Here is a 13,475-nt window from a genome sequence, read left to right on the forward strand (position 1 = left end):
GCTGTGGTGGGCTCTGGATCCAGACTGAAACACTGCTGCTTGTCTGCTGGGGCAGCAGTCTGAGGGTGAGGGACATAAACAGACTCAACAGAATCATCAGGAAGGCGGCCATGTTGTGGGAGAGGACCTGTGCACAGTGCTTCTGTGATAGGTATGAGGGTGGAGCCTGTGGGTGCCATGGTGTAGAGGAGAATGAAGAGTATGATGAATGCCATCCTCAACAACAACAGACACCCTCTACACGAGACTCTGGCAGCTCAGAGAAGCAGCCGCAGTAATAAGCTCCTCTTCCTGCAACATTGTACTGAAAGGTTCTGGAGATCAATCATTTCTGCTGCCATTTATTTATTTATTTTTTGTTTTGTTTTATGTGAGTTGTGACATTGTGTGTGTGTGGTACACTATTTTGTGTGTACCTACAGTATCTGTTGCTCAATAGCTGGGAGATGTGTATGGTGGAAACACACCTTATCTTTCATAAAGCATATCTTATCAGTAACTTCTTTCTTTCCAGTACTTTTGATGTGTGCTTTATCATATTTTTTGAAAAGTGCAATTGCATATGATTAAATGTAAAGCCTACAAGCGTGGTGACAATGGGCAACTTTCAGGTTGTTGACTTCTCTCAACTTAGCCAATCTGTGCTGATAGAAAATCAATTATTCACTCCATGTCCACAATCTTGAAAAGCATAAGACAAATTCATTAACACATGCAAATGAGTTTAATTGCAATTATCTCATATCTTAATAAGCAAAGAGGGGGGTCTCCCTTCATGGTGCAAGTTCTACAGCAGCCTCAAACCAATCAAGCCTCATCTGCATCTCTATAATTAGCCCAACCCATTCAATAGCCAATTAGCAGCACTACAAAGTTTTGACTTATATGCATATGACTTATATGCACTGTCGAGTAAAGCGACGTTTCTGCTGTGATTAGAACAAATAATTCTTGTATTTTCAATTTATTTTATTTCATTTTAGCAATGGTAATGCATTATTGTTCCCTTTGAGACAATTGAGACAAGTGAGCTCTAGACATCTCTTTTTTAGGGTTTTTAGTTAGCGGTTGAACAGTAAGGCTGTTAATAGTATGCATATGCATTAATGCATTATATAGGTCTTCTCTCTTTTTTCTCTGTCCTATCTCTACTTTTCTACATGAATCTCAGTTCCTGCCTTTTTCTGATCTGGTCACTGGCCTCACCAACCTCCTCAGTGTGCTCATCTGGCTTTTCCTTGCTTTTACTTCACCTGAACCAGTTGAGACAAATGGTAGATGTTTTCCTCCCAAATATAACCAACTATTACACATTTGGAAAGAAATAAAAGTGTGTAAGTTTTGCCCACTCAATGTTTACAGTAGCAGCAAAAAAGAACAGGAAAGACATCTGGCATCCAATAAAACATCATTTTTGTAGAAAAGTCTGGATTTTAGATTATAAGCCATTCTGATTTAAGAAGGTATTTTTAGTTACTGCTGTAGCCAATAAGTAGCTCATTATTTGATATAGCAGCCAGTGTTCAACCAAGATGCAGATTAAGTTATGTAGGCAGAATAAAAGGCAGGCCTAAACGTGATTGCTACAGTAAGGGTTAGTCATCTATTCCATTGCTACACCTCAACAAGTCTTTGAGTAAATGGGACATGTTCATGGTGGTGCTGTGGTTAGCACCCTCGCCTCTCAGCAAGAACGCTCCTGGTTCGACTCTGACTGGGGCCTTTCTGCATGGGTTTTCTCGGGGTACACTGGCTTCCTCCCACATTCTAAAGACGTGCTTGTTAGGTGAATTAGTGACCTAACCACATGTGGTTGTTTGTCTGTGCTGCCCTGTGATGGACTGGGGACGTCCAGGGTGTACCCCCGCCAAATGACAAAGCAGGTTCAGATGATGGATCTTCATAGAGAAGCCTTACACAAGTCGCAGGCTATAAACAGCCTGGGATTTCACCACAGAGGCTTTTGGCTTGAATGCAACTATCCAAGTATATAAAATCTGGAAGGAATTATGTAAAGATCTTGAATGGGTCAAGTTACCACATCAATACACATCTCTCAGCCAAAAAAATCAAGTAAAAGTAGAGAACTATTTATTTACTGTGACTTCAAGAACTCTAAGGCCAAGTTAGTTACAGAACCTGAAAATGGAAAGTTGATCCTACCTGCAATAATAACAAATTTATGGAGGATCCCATCAGATCACCTTTATTGTGCAATCAGACCTTTCAGGTGGCATGGAATGGAAGCGTAATACATACAGATCACTCCATTCCATCTTTCATTTAGAGAACAGGGAGATGGAGGCTGCCAAGGGTTCAGACAGGGTTAATGGAGAGTGAAACATGAACCATGTCTTAGGTCTCTAGACCACAGAGCCTACCAGGAATGCCATAACTTGCCATTGGAGCCTGCCCATCTACTTTCAAAATTAAGTGACTCCAAACAAGGCAGTAAATAAAGACCTGAGGAAATCCTAATTGGCCAGTGCCAGTGCAGATCATATATTTCATCTGTTCCTTATTTTGTTTGATGTGTTTAAGATATCCTAAAACATCAGATGATGGCATATAATTGTAGGTTTTTGAAGCCTTGAAGATGTTAGCCAATAGAAAAGTTTGCTCAAGAGCAGAGCACGTTTAAAATAGAGCCAGAGGAATGTGTTCACCTTCTGTGTAACACTACCATTAAAGGTCTCTTTGTTACTGTGAATGTGAAGCTAATTGGATTAACCCTGGTAAAGGAGCTGCTCAGTTCTGTGGCCCATTAATTTGAAGAGTTGCAGCTGGTTGCTCATGTGTGCCTCAACCCATCCTGCATGCTTCACTGTCAGCCTTACATCTTGTTCTGTAGAAAGCCACACAAACTATATATATAAAAAAAGAGATAATAAAAGATGATGATTGCAACTATAGCAGAAAATAGACAATGCAAGAAATGTCAAGTTAAATGTTTTCATTTGTTCACTTTTACAGATATGATATATATGTTTCTATATACATGTTTTGTGTTACTTTTTTACTTTTAGCTTTCTGCAGGCTGCCTGGTGCCCACAAGAAAAACCCTCCTACCCTTTTAATTAGGCTAGCTCACCAGATTAGGCCTCCAACGCATCCAACTCAAATTGCCTTTGTAATGGCCTTGGCTCAGACCTTTGAAATCCCATTCCTGTGGGTAATCAGCCATGTTTATCTAAGAACCACACGTGTTTCTTACTTACCTTTCAGTGTAGAGGATATCTGAAGCTTTTTGCGTCTTGTTCATTAGCCTAGTCATTCTCATCACAACCACACACTCATCACATGTGAAACAGATAATGGTTGTATTATAAGTTCTTTGGAGAAAAACCTATGCATACAGAGTGCAGACAACACATTAGTATATTTATCAGCCTTCTTTCACAAGTTCATTAACAAAGTGTAAAAACATGACTAACACTATAAAGAATTACAGCAAACACTTCTTGTATGAGGACAGAACATGTCTATAAGATAAACCCCTCAAGAGAAGAGGGAAGATGAGGTTTGTTCTACAGTAGCTGTGTTCCTACCAAAGGATGATATCAGAAATCACTTGTCTTATGCCTTAGAATTAGAACTTAGAAATGCTGCTGTCAGTGTTGGAATGATCAAGATCAATAATTCAAGCTGTGAAGACATGGCTAAAACTTGAGCTTCATAGTTTCACAGTTTCTAAAGAGTTATGATAAAATAATCACATATAGTTATGCTAATATTATTACTTTAAATGAATGCATGATCTCATTTACCACATTTACCCCAGAGCTTTATCCTGCACAAAGGATGCAGGTCTTGGTTAGAAAGGCAAACACTGTTGCTGACAATGTACACATTAGAGCCAGCTGGGGCTGGAGCTTATCAAACCTGCAGATCTTATTCACACACTTGGGTTTTGACCAAAGGGGAACGAAACAAGGGTTCTATATTGTTTGTTGCTCACATGATAAAGTGTTTGTATACCTTGTGTACCTAGTTATTAAGGACATATTCAATCTTTTAGTAAAAGTATTATTACCTCATTGAAAATGTTACATTTAGAAGGTATACTGGTACTGTAGTTTATATTGACTACAGTCAAAAAAGACAACCTATGTTACTCAGGTAAATGAGCAATGAGCATGTGATTTACTGTCTAACAGGTTGAATACTTTACAGAGATCATACAATGAAGAATGTAAGGAAAGGCCCAGTACAAAAACACAACACAAAAGATCCATGCGATTTTTACTCAAACCAAAAACACCATCTACTGACTGTCCTCATTCAAGCGTTCACTGTAACTTGCAGGCTGTCTAAAGGCACCGATTCCACTGGAATTACACAGACAGGGTTTTCTCCATCAGCCATGACAGTGCTTGTCAGTTATATTGCTACAGTTTAGACAACAGTGTACTGTATAAATAAATTCCAGCAGTCCTCCACAGTATCATCTCCCCATCAGCGTATTGGAGTTACACCCACAATCATTAGCAGTGAATACATCCAGATGTTGGAGTGACAGTCCATCAGGATGGGGAAATATAAGTTAAAAGGGCAGGGTTTCAGCTAAAAGAGCATGAAGAGACAGAGGAAGGGTCGGGGAGAAGGCACACATGAGGTTTCCCTTCCTTTTCCTCAACAGACCTGCAAAGAGTGTAGAACATTGGTTATAAGATTACAAGTTCCATTTGGACAACTTCAAGTATTTTACTATTAAATGTTTGATCTTCTAGCTCTAAAGTAACATTTTTTCTGTCTTGTTCTTGACTGTTAGTCTCATAGCAGGGCATTTATAGAATTAAAAAAAATAATATAAAATGATAAAAGAGTGTTTGGATGTGTCCCAAATGGTGTTTATTCACTTATAGGGACACACAGATCTTAGTTTGTAATTGTGATGTCTGTATGTATTGATAATGCATTGAGTATTAACCAGACTGCATTGTATTCATTAAGAATGTGGCAGTGTGGCCAGAGGGCAGGTTATATAAGAGCTGATTCCAACACCTATAAACACCCTCTGCCCCAAAAAGAAATGTCCTGCACCAAGCCTTAAGTAGCTATATTTCACAGGGTTAATAATCCCACATATTTAGTCCACCTGGTTGGAATAACCTGCAAACTGGGAATTCTAACCACCTCCAAGCTGCTGTGTGCACTTTTGTAACATAAACCCTAGTTTATGTGTGTGTGTGTACATTTTAAGACTTTTAGCATGAAATAGCTTCTCACCTTCTGGTCAGACATAATGCTATTGGCCTGCAGAGGAGTCGAGTGTCCACTCAGCAGGCCCCCTCCAGGCCTGTCGTGTTCACAGAAAATAGTTCCATTTATGTAGTGAAAGCGATCACCAGGGACCAGGCGGTTCCTACAGGTCGCACAGGTAAAACACTAGGAAAAGGAAGAAAATCACAGTGAGGGCATGATAATAGATCAATATCTAGGTCCTGTAGTGATATTCACTCTCACCTTAAGGTGGTAAACGTTTCCTTGGGTTCTCATCACCATCTCACTGGCAGGTATAGACTGTCCACAAGCACTGCAGGCCCCACTATGTCCAAATAGTCTGCAGAAGAAATAATGGCAAATTCTTGTCACTACAATTAACAAGTCTCATCTCAGAAGCATAAAACGCTGTAAAATGTGTTATTCAAACCAGCCTCCCTGGATATTTCAGATAGCCAGCTGGAAATAATAATATGCCAACATCAGCACAGAGTCTTGTGTAGTTTTAAAGGTATACTTTGCAAAATGTGTCAAGATACTCAGCTGAAAGGTCTGCCCTAGTGGCTATGACTCCTGCTCTGTGTGAAAAACGATTCTATTTTTAAGTAGGACCTGACCTGATCATTCAGCCATGTGGATTTGTAATTTGAAACCTTGGGACTTCTATTGTTGATACATGAGTTTTTAGATTTACTTTGCACTTTAATCATTCTGATTTAATTCTTGGTCAGATATGCAACAGATATGGAGAAGATCTAAATTCCAGCCCCAGCAGGAGAAAAACGCCTGGTAAAAAGCATGATATACAAGAACAAGTATGTATTGTATGTACAACAGCATACACGATGGCACTGGTAACCACATGGCCATGGTCTATGACTCATAGAACATCCTCAGCATCATCCTGCAGATGTTGAAGGACTTCAGCTGCCTCAGAGGCAGAAATAGAGGTGACTCTGGCCCTTCCTGTACTTCTTGCCCCAGTCCACTTTGTGGTCCATGTACAAGCCCAAGTATTTGTACTCCTCCACCAGCTCCACACAGACCTCTTTGATGTTTGTGGGGGTCACTGGATCCTTTGTCCTCCTCAGATCCACCACCAATTCCCTTTGTCTTTGTCACATTAAACTGTAGGTGGTTGCTCTCACTCCAAGTGACAAAGTTATCCAACACAGCCCTGTACTCCCTCTCATCACCACCAGTAATACATCCAACCACTGCAGAGTCATCAGAGAATTTCTGGAGGTGGCAGGTATCTGTGCAGTAGTTAAGGTCTGTGGTGTAGAGAATGAAGAGGAAGGGAGAGAGGACGGTCCCCTGCGAGGAGGATGTGTTGCTGAATCTGACATACAGCACTGTAGGCGTTAGGGATGGGCGAGTTATCTCGGTCTGAAAAAAGTGGTATTGAACATCCCTAGTAGGCGTACATACTGTGGCCTGCCAGTCTGATAGTTCACCATCCAGGACACCAGTGTAGCATTAACCTGCATCACTTTTAGCTTCTGGCCCAACAGATCCAGCCTAATGGTGTCAATTGCACTTGAAAAATCACAAAACATGATCCTCAGTGTTTGCTGGGTTGTCCAGGTGGGTGAAGACTCTGTTGAGCAGATAGATGATTCCATCCCCCACTCCGAGGTGGGGCTGGTAGGCGAACTGGAGCGGATCCAGAAGGTGTTTGACCGTGGGCCGGAGCTGTTCCAGGATGAGTCTTTCCAGGTTCTTTATTATGTGTGATATTAGAGCCACGGGCCTGTAGTCCATTGGGTCACTGGGACCCGGTGCTTTTGGAACAGGGACAGGAACGAGCCATATCTTCCACACCACAGGGCCTCCCTGAAGACTCAGGCTCAGGTTGAAGACATGACAAAGCACTCCACTTAGTTCTCACCTGCTCAGTGGTAAAGGTCAGTGTTGAGGTGACACATGGGAGAGGGGAACAGGTCATTTCCAGGTGAAAGCTGTCAGCTGAAGAAGAGTCATTAGCAAGGTGAATTGGGGTCACTGTGTCAAATCTGTTATGATTCAGCTCATTGGCCCGTTCCACACCAACTTCAACTCCTCCACTGCTTTTTGGCCCGTAACCAGTGACCACTCCACACCTCTCTATTGTTTTGCTGAAGTTTCCAATCCAGCTTCCTCCTGTACATCTCCATGGCCTCCCTGATTTTGTTCTCAGTTCTCAATGTCCTTAGTTACCCACAGCTTATTGTTGGGGTAACAGTTCAGTCCTAACTGGGACAGGTGGTTATCTGCCTTTTCCAGGCTGTACAGCACCTTTAGTATTTTAGTATTTTAAACCAAACTTGTTCCTGTATATTTCTGTAATATTGTTTTGTATGTACCTAATGCCATGGCAGTGCCATCTACCTTGTCCATCAGCTGGACTTACCTGATGTAGTCATTCTTGCAGAGGATCATGCCGCCTTTGCTGTAGCAGGTACTGCTGTACTCGCCCAGCTGAGCATGGCAGCAGGAGCACTTGAGGCAGCGCGTGTGCCAGTACCTCTCCATGGAGAAGAGAAGGAAGCGGTCTGCAATCCGACTTCCACATCCTGCACATGACCTGCCTGCTGTCCCACTGCTCATCACTGCCACTGTGGGCGCCTCCACCCTGTTGTTTACCATAGCAACTTTAAAGCAAAAAGAGAGATAAAGAACAAAAAAGAGAGTCACTGGCAGGTGACTGAGCAACGTTACAGAAAATAAGAATTAAAATGTGGATTTATATCTAATAATATGTCATTTAGCCAAAGCTCTGAAAAAGTTTCTCTGGGCCTGCTCTGTACAACACAGTACGCCATAGCCTCAAAGTACGTATTGTGTGTTGTAATACAATACTCATTTTCTCTGTCTAATACATCTGCATGTCCATGTGCATCACTTTAAGTTCTTTAACAGTTTGATCTTTTGATCCACATGATGATACCATATTTTTAGCCACAGTGCTGCTGAAACAGTGAGGATGGAGGTGGAAGGAAAGAGGATGAGCAAACGTTTTTAACCTGATATGATCTTTTAAACTAAAAGATATACATTTTTATGTATAACATTTATTTGTGTAAATGTTTTCATGATCTGGCCATTTCCTCACTCAATGAGTTTATCAGATAAAATCAAAGATAAACCCACCCTCAGCTTTTCTCCAAATCTATACAATAGTTTACTGGTTAATAAAGCATCCATCTATCCATCTATTATCTGAACCATCTTTATCCTGCAGTGCAAGGTCACAGGTGGCTGGAGCCTATCCCAGCTATCTACGGGTCAGAGGCGGGGTACACACCGGACAGGTCACCAGTCCATCACAGGGCAACAGGGAGAACAACAACAAACATGTCGTCATACATTTTAGTAGTGGCATTACTTTACAGCATGTGTTTGTGTCTGCATCAGTGTCATAAAACTGACAGAACAACATTTTCATTTGAAAAAAAACATCTTAACTACTTGCCCAAAGCTTAATGTCAAAATCTGTATTAATGGTTTGTATCTCTATAACTTAGCATATCTATAGATAAGACAAAGCTTTAAACAGAAGTCAATTACATTAGCCTTATAAATTTAATGAATGTGATGTTTCTCATTGCAAGCAAGCTTCACACCAAATAATGTGTGTTCTGTGAGCACAGCTGTCATTATATGTGAAATGCTAAACAGAACTGAAACCAGGAGTTTAAAGGCATGGAAGACTTCAGCTGAAACTTGAACTTGAAGACAAAGTCTGGGGTCATGTGTACAGTAACCTTTAAATCAACACTTTATTTACTGAGACAGCCCCGTCCCCATAATTATAGCTCTTGGCACCAGATCCAATCAATTGGTGTCGGAAGTCTCTTGTGTAAAGCTTTGGGCTATTCACTCATGGGGCTATGGGAAAATTAAACCCTGACATGAAAACACACCCATACATACACAGACTTAGATCTGCTCACACCACAAAGTTGATGTTTTACACCAAACTCTTTGAGTAGGTGTCCAACTCAAACAAAACCACACACACATTTCTGACACAAATAAACACACACAAAACTTCATTTAAACTTGATAACGTGTCTCAAGAGAAAGCTCTTTGAAGCTGTTGGCACAAGATGCCGAGGCCTACACTTTCTAAAAATGTTGGAATGGAAGCAATACTACAAATCAGGTAACATTTACTGCATTCATTTTTTTCCATTTCAAAGGTGACCTGAGCACAGCTGAAAAAAAAACATTACATTTCTTGTGAATACAGCCATGGAAGTGTGCGCCACTTAGCAATGAGTCAGCAACCCTGCCTCTTCAGTCACTTCCAATGATTTATAATTAGTGCCAACAACAACATAAAATAATTGCAGGGCTAGAGTTCATTTTCCAAAAGAGCAACAGCAGCATGATTTGTCCTCTAGAGCATCTAATTTCAGCAAAGGCATGTTGAGCTTTACAACTGGCCTTCCCACAAGATTATTTGAGATTGCAGCAGCTGGTCCTCTGCAGTGAGGCAGGCTGCCCTCAATACCCTCATTTTCTAGAGTAGACACCTGGCTCTAATCAGCCACATGAACACCATGTTAAGGAGCTCAAGGCTATACTAAAACCACAGCAGCCTCGTGCAATGGGACCAACCTTCTTATTAGTAATGGTTCATTCAAGATCCTTTCAGTGAAGACTCATTTTCTCATTTCTTTTATTTAATCCATGAACTACATTTTAAAGCACACACAATAGTGTACTGTACACACCAGCAGCCCTGTGTTACTGGTGTGGTGCTGCTACAGCATGTGAAGGACCACAAGCCAAAGGTTTTGGAAGATTCAATAAGTCCTGGGAGATAAAGGCATCAAAGTCCTATGGCCATATATTTACTATATGCTACTAGTAAACTTAATTGTTGCTTCGCTTAGTGAAAGAAAAAACTGTGTGTGTCTGTGTGTGTCGCACGTAGCTGCATGCGGACATGTCTGTGTGCGTATGTGTCTGTGCATGTGTTTGTGTGCACTACTTCTGTTATGATCTGGATATGATGTGTAAAATAATAAATACATAATGACTATTTGTATATATGACTATGTACTGTATATGTTATATGTTGTACTGTTATTAACCTCATTAAACCTGTCTAAGGGTTTAGCACACAGGTACTTTGGTTTGTAACTTGTACACATTCTGTTGCATCCTTAATACAATAGAAAGCACCACCGTGGATGCTCCTCCATCTTTAAAAATGTGTTTCAAGTCTTATTTGGATAGTTAAGATGATTAGATGTAAGAGAAAAAGAAAGACACTGTTTGTCTCTGGCTTAGTGTACGACATACGGTATATAGATTATCTATATAGTTGTCAGTTTCCTGAGCTCTATGCTATCAATTAACCAAGGTCTGAATGTACCGGTACATCCTCCTCCACTTGTTGGTACACAAACATTGTCCCTCCAATGGAAGTGTGCTCTCTTTTAAAGCGCCTAGAGACCATTTCGATTGTGAAAAGATGCTATACAAATCAAACTGATTTGAGTTGAATTAAATTTAGGCCTACTGGAATCATCCTACGGTCTGTGTCAGGGCAGAAACTCAGTTCTGACTCAGATGAAGGATACCTAGTTAGTAGCTCCAATAAAAGTACCTGCATCTCTACGTCATGCATTCAAACTAGTAATGGACAACTCAGCGGGCACAAACCCTTGCCAGCTGGCTGCCTAACATGTCTGACACCACCAAGATTGCAGCTAAAAACAGGAGAATACAAATAAGACACGCGTTTTCTCTAAGCAAATATAGTATAACTGTAGTTGGATTTATCTGTTGGCTAATAGTAAACACATTTAATTTCATTCTCTTGTAGTTTGTTGGCACATATAGAATATGAAGACAAACATTTCCTCTAGATGTTTTGCAGCTGGTTACTGGTGGATGGCTGCCCCATTCTGCCCCATAAATCATGTCAACAGGAGGCCCGACTCAAGATGAGAAGCTCAATGAGTTCCTTAAGAGAAAACACACCTGGCAGTTTAACAGTTAATCCTGAAAAATGATTGCCTAACCTTAGTACAAGATAAACATTCCTGCAACAAACTGCAGAAGAGCAGCCAGTGCCATCACCACACTAACACATGTGGTCATTTGATAAGATTCAAAACAGCTGCTAATTTCATGATACAGTTTTATCAAATTAAGATCTGTATCTGGGCAGAGCCCTTTCAGACAGACAATATAAAGGTGACGGGTGACGTGAGGATAAACAGAACAACAAATGTGAGAGAATCTGAGTAGTGGATGATTTTCATTTCATGGTAACAAGGTCAGATAAAGTAAGTGTTCCAACACATATTAGCTTCTATTCCAACATGATCTGCTCAGTTTCAGTCAGCACTGTATGAAATACAATTAGCACACATTGGTATTCAGTCGGAGTCTGAGGCTGTTTAGTGCAAACAAGTATAAATGCTAAGAGGCTCTGCATGTTTGCAATGCACAAGTAAGAATAAAGATGAAGGCTAAAGTTTACATGTTCAGCTTCTGACACACCATTGTAATCACTCAGTCTGTATTGTCTGTTAATATGTTGAGCATGCAGTGGGTTCATTTGAAATGTTTTATTGTTTCTTTTAAATTGTTCGACCAGTTCTTTCTCAACACTGTGTGAGTTACACACAATACACCTGACTCCCCTTCTTTATTTTTTCATCTAAAATCTGAAAATGAGATGAACAAATCATTTCCAGTCAGATGTATTATGCCTGTTGGCTGTCCCTGTTCACCTCTCACTGTTTTGTTTGTTGCCTCTTCTTTAAGCACTGCTCTCTGTTGCTGAATATGTCCACAAGGATTAATACAATCCTGTGTGAATGCAGTGTGTGTCAGTTTATCTGTGAAATTATTCTCTTATGGAAAAGCACAAATATCTTGTAGGGCAGTCCATTTGAACTTGCTGCTGTGGTGTGCTTTAAAAACACACACACACACACAATTAGTGGCCATTAGTCCTAAGTAGACTTATTTGTCTAACCTGTAACTTCTGGCAAAAGAATGTCCTTAATAAAATGATTATGATTTTATCTTATTTAATTTGTGAGAATTATTCAAATTATTATTAAACGTTCTATGATTGTGTCTTTAGGTGAATATGGATGCACAATGTGTGGTGGTCTGTTTTGGACTTATTGAAAAGAGCTGCATCACACCATGGATCCTCAGACGCTCTTCTTCTACTGTAATTAACAAATGACCTCAGCTCATTCAAGTCTGGAAGAGAAAGCAACGAACCCATGATATCAACGAGGCGAGGCGGGACAGCAGACTCACTGTCCGTCACTGAGAGAGATGAAGGTTCATACATACTTCTCTGGCTTTCTTAATCACAAAATATACAGCCGTTACTAAAGTTAACGACCATGACCAGAACTTCAACGAAGCAAACATGTCAGCGCCATTCCTACTGGTTTGTTACCAGACCAAGCTCAGGCTGTGATGAATATGTGCGACAGAAGACCAGTGGAAGAACAGTGCCTACCTGCAGCTCCTCGGCTCACCGTGTCAGCGTGAAGCTCAGTGAGTGTCGCGCAGTTCAGGTCTGGGACCGTTCCAGATGTTTGAAGAGTGGACTTTGAGCGGCAGTGCTCTCCACGCGTGTGAAAACAGCCTTGTGTCCGTGGCCGTGGCTCACTGACTGGTTCAGCGTTCAGCTGGTCCTCGCAGGGCTTTGGTCCCGTTGCGAGCAGCGGGCAGAGATCAGGGCTCTCTTTAATGTTTTGCATCTGGGAGTCAGTCCTGCTCTGACGTCACAGAGGGGGCGGGGCTTCTGCCTGAGCCCAGGGCGCGTGCTGCTGCTGCTGCGGTTGAGGGATGCTTCAAAATAAAAGCAATGCTCTGAATGGAATGACAGTACGACCTGCCTCTGAGTCTGCAGCGGCAAAATGATCCAGATGATACTTTGACATGAACAAAAGTACAGAGCTGATACTTACGGTAGATCAGAATTCAGCCTAATCCAAGGGGGCAATCTTAAAGCAAATCATATTGTAGAATGTATTAAAATAAATGACAGTAAAATGTAACCATTCATAATTTAGATTCTCTGCATAACATATTGTTTCAGGAGAAGTGGATATAATATTGTGGGGCTCCATTTGGATTTTGCCTTATTTTTTAAATGATGAATGGAACGATCAGATGTGGCATGCCATTACCAAGCCATGCACACTTCCAACAAGAAGAGAGTGACCTCTGGTGGACAAACTTATGACATGCACAGCTGAGTGCATTTCATACAAACT

General features: G+C 41.0%; 1 protein-coding gene across 1 annotated transcript; it reads right to left on the reverse strand.

The window, feature by feature from the left end:
- Positions 1–4,210: 4,210 nt before the first annotated feature.
- lmo4a (LIM domain only 4a) lies at positions 4,211–12,914 on the reverse strand. The gene is made up of 5 exons (XM_028418154.1): positions 12,713–12,914; positions 7,616–7,856; positions 5,467–5,563; positions 5,230–5,388; positions 4,211–4,641 (listed from the first exon to the last, which is right to left on the reverse strand). Exons 2-5 carry the CDS (start codon positions 7,849–7,851, stop codon positions 4,633–4,635), a joined length of 501 nt encoding a protein of 166 aa, XP_028273955.1. The 5' UTR covers positions 7,852–7,856; positions 12,713–12,914; the 3' UTR covers positions 4,211–4,632.
- Positions 12,915–13,475: the final 561 nt, after the last annotated feature.

Source organism: Parambassis ranga, chromosome 12 (genome assembly GCF_900634625.1).
Source record: "Parambassis ranga chromosome 12, fParRan2.1, whole genome shotgun sequence".
In the NCBI taxonomy this organism is placed as follows: domain Eukaryota; kingdom Metazoa; phylum Chordata; class Actinopteri; family Ambassidae; genus Parambassis; species Parambassis ranga.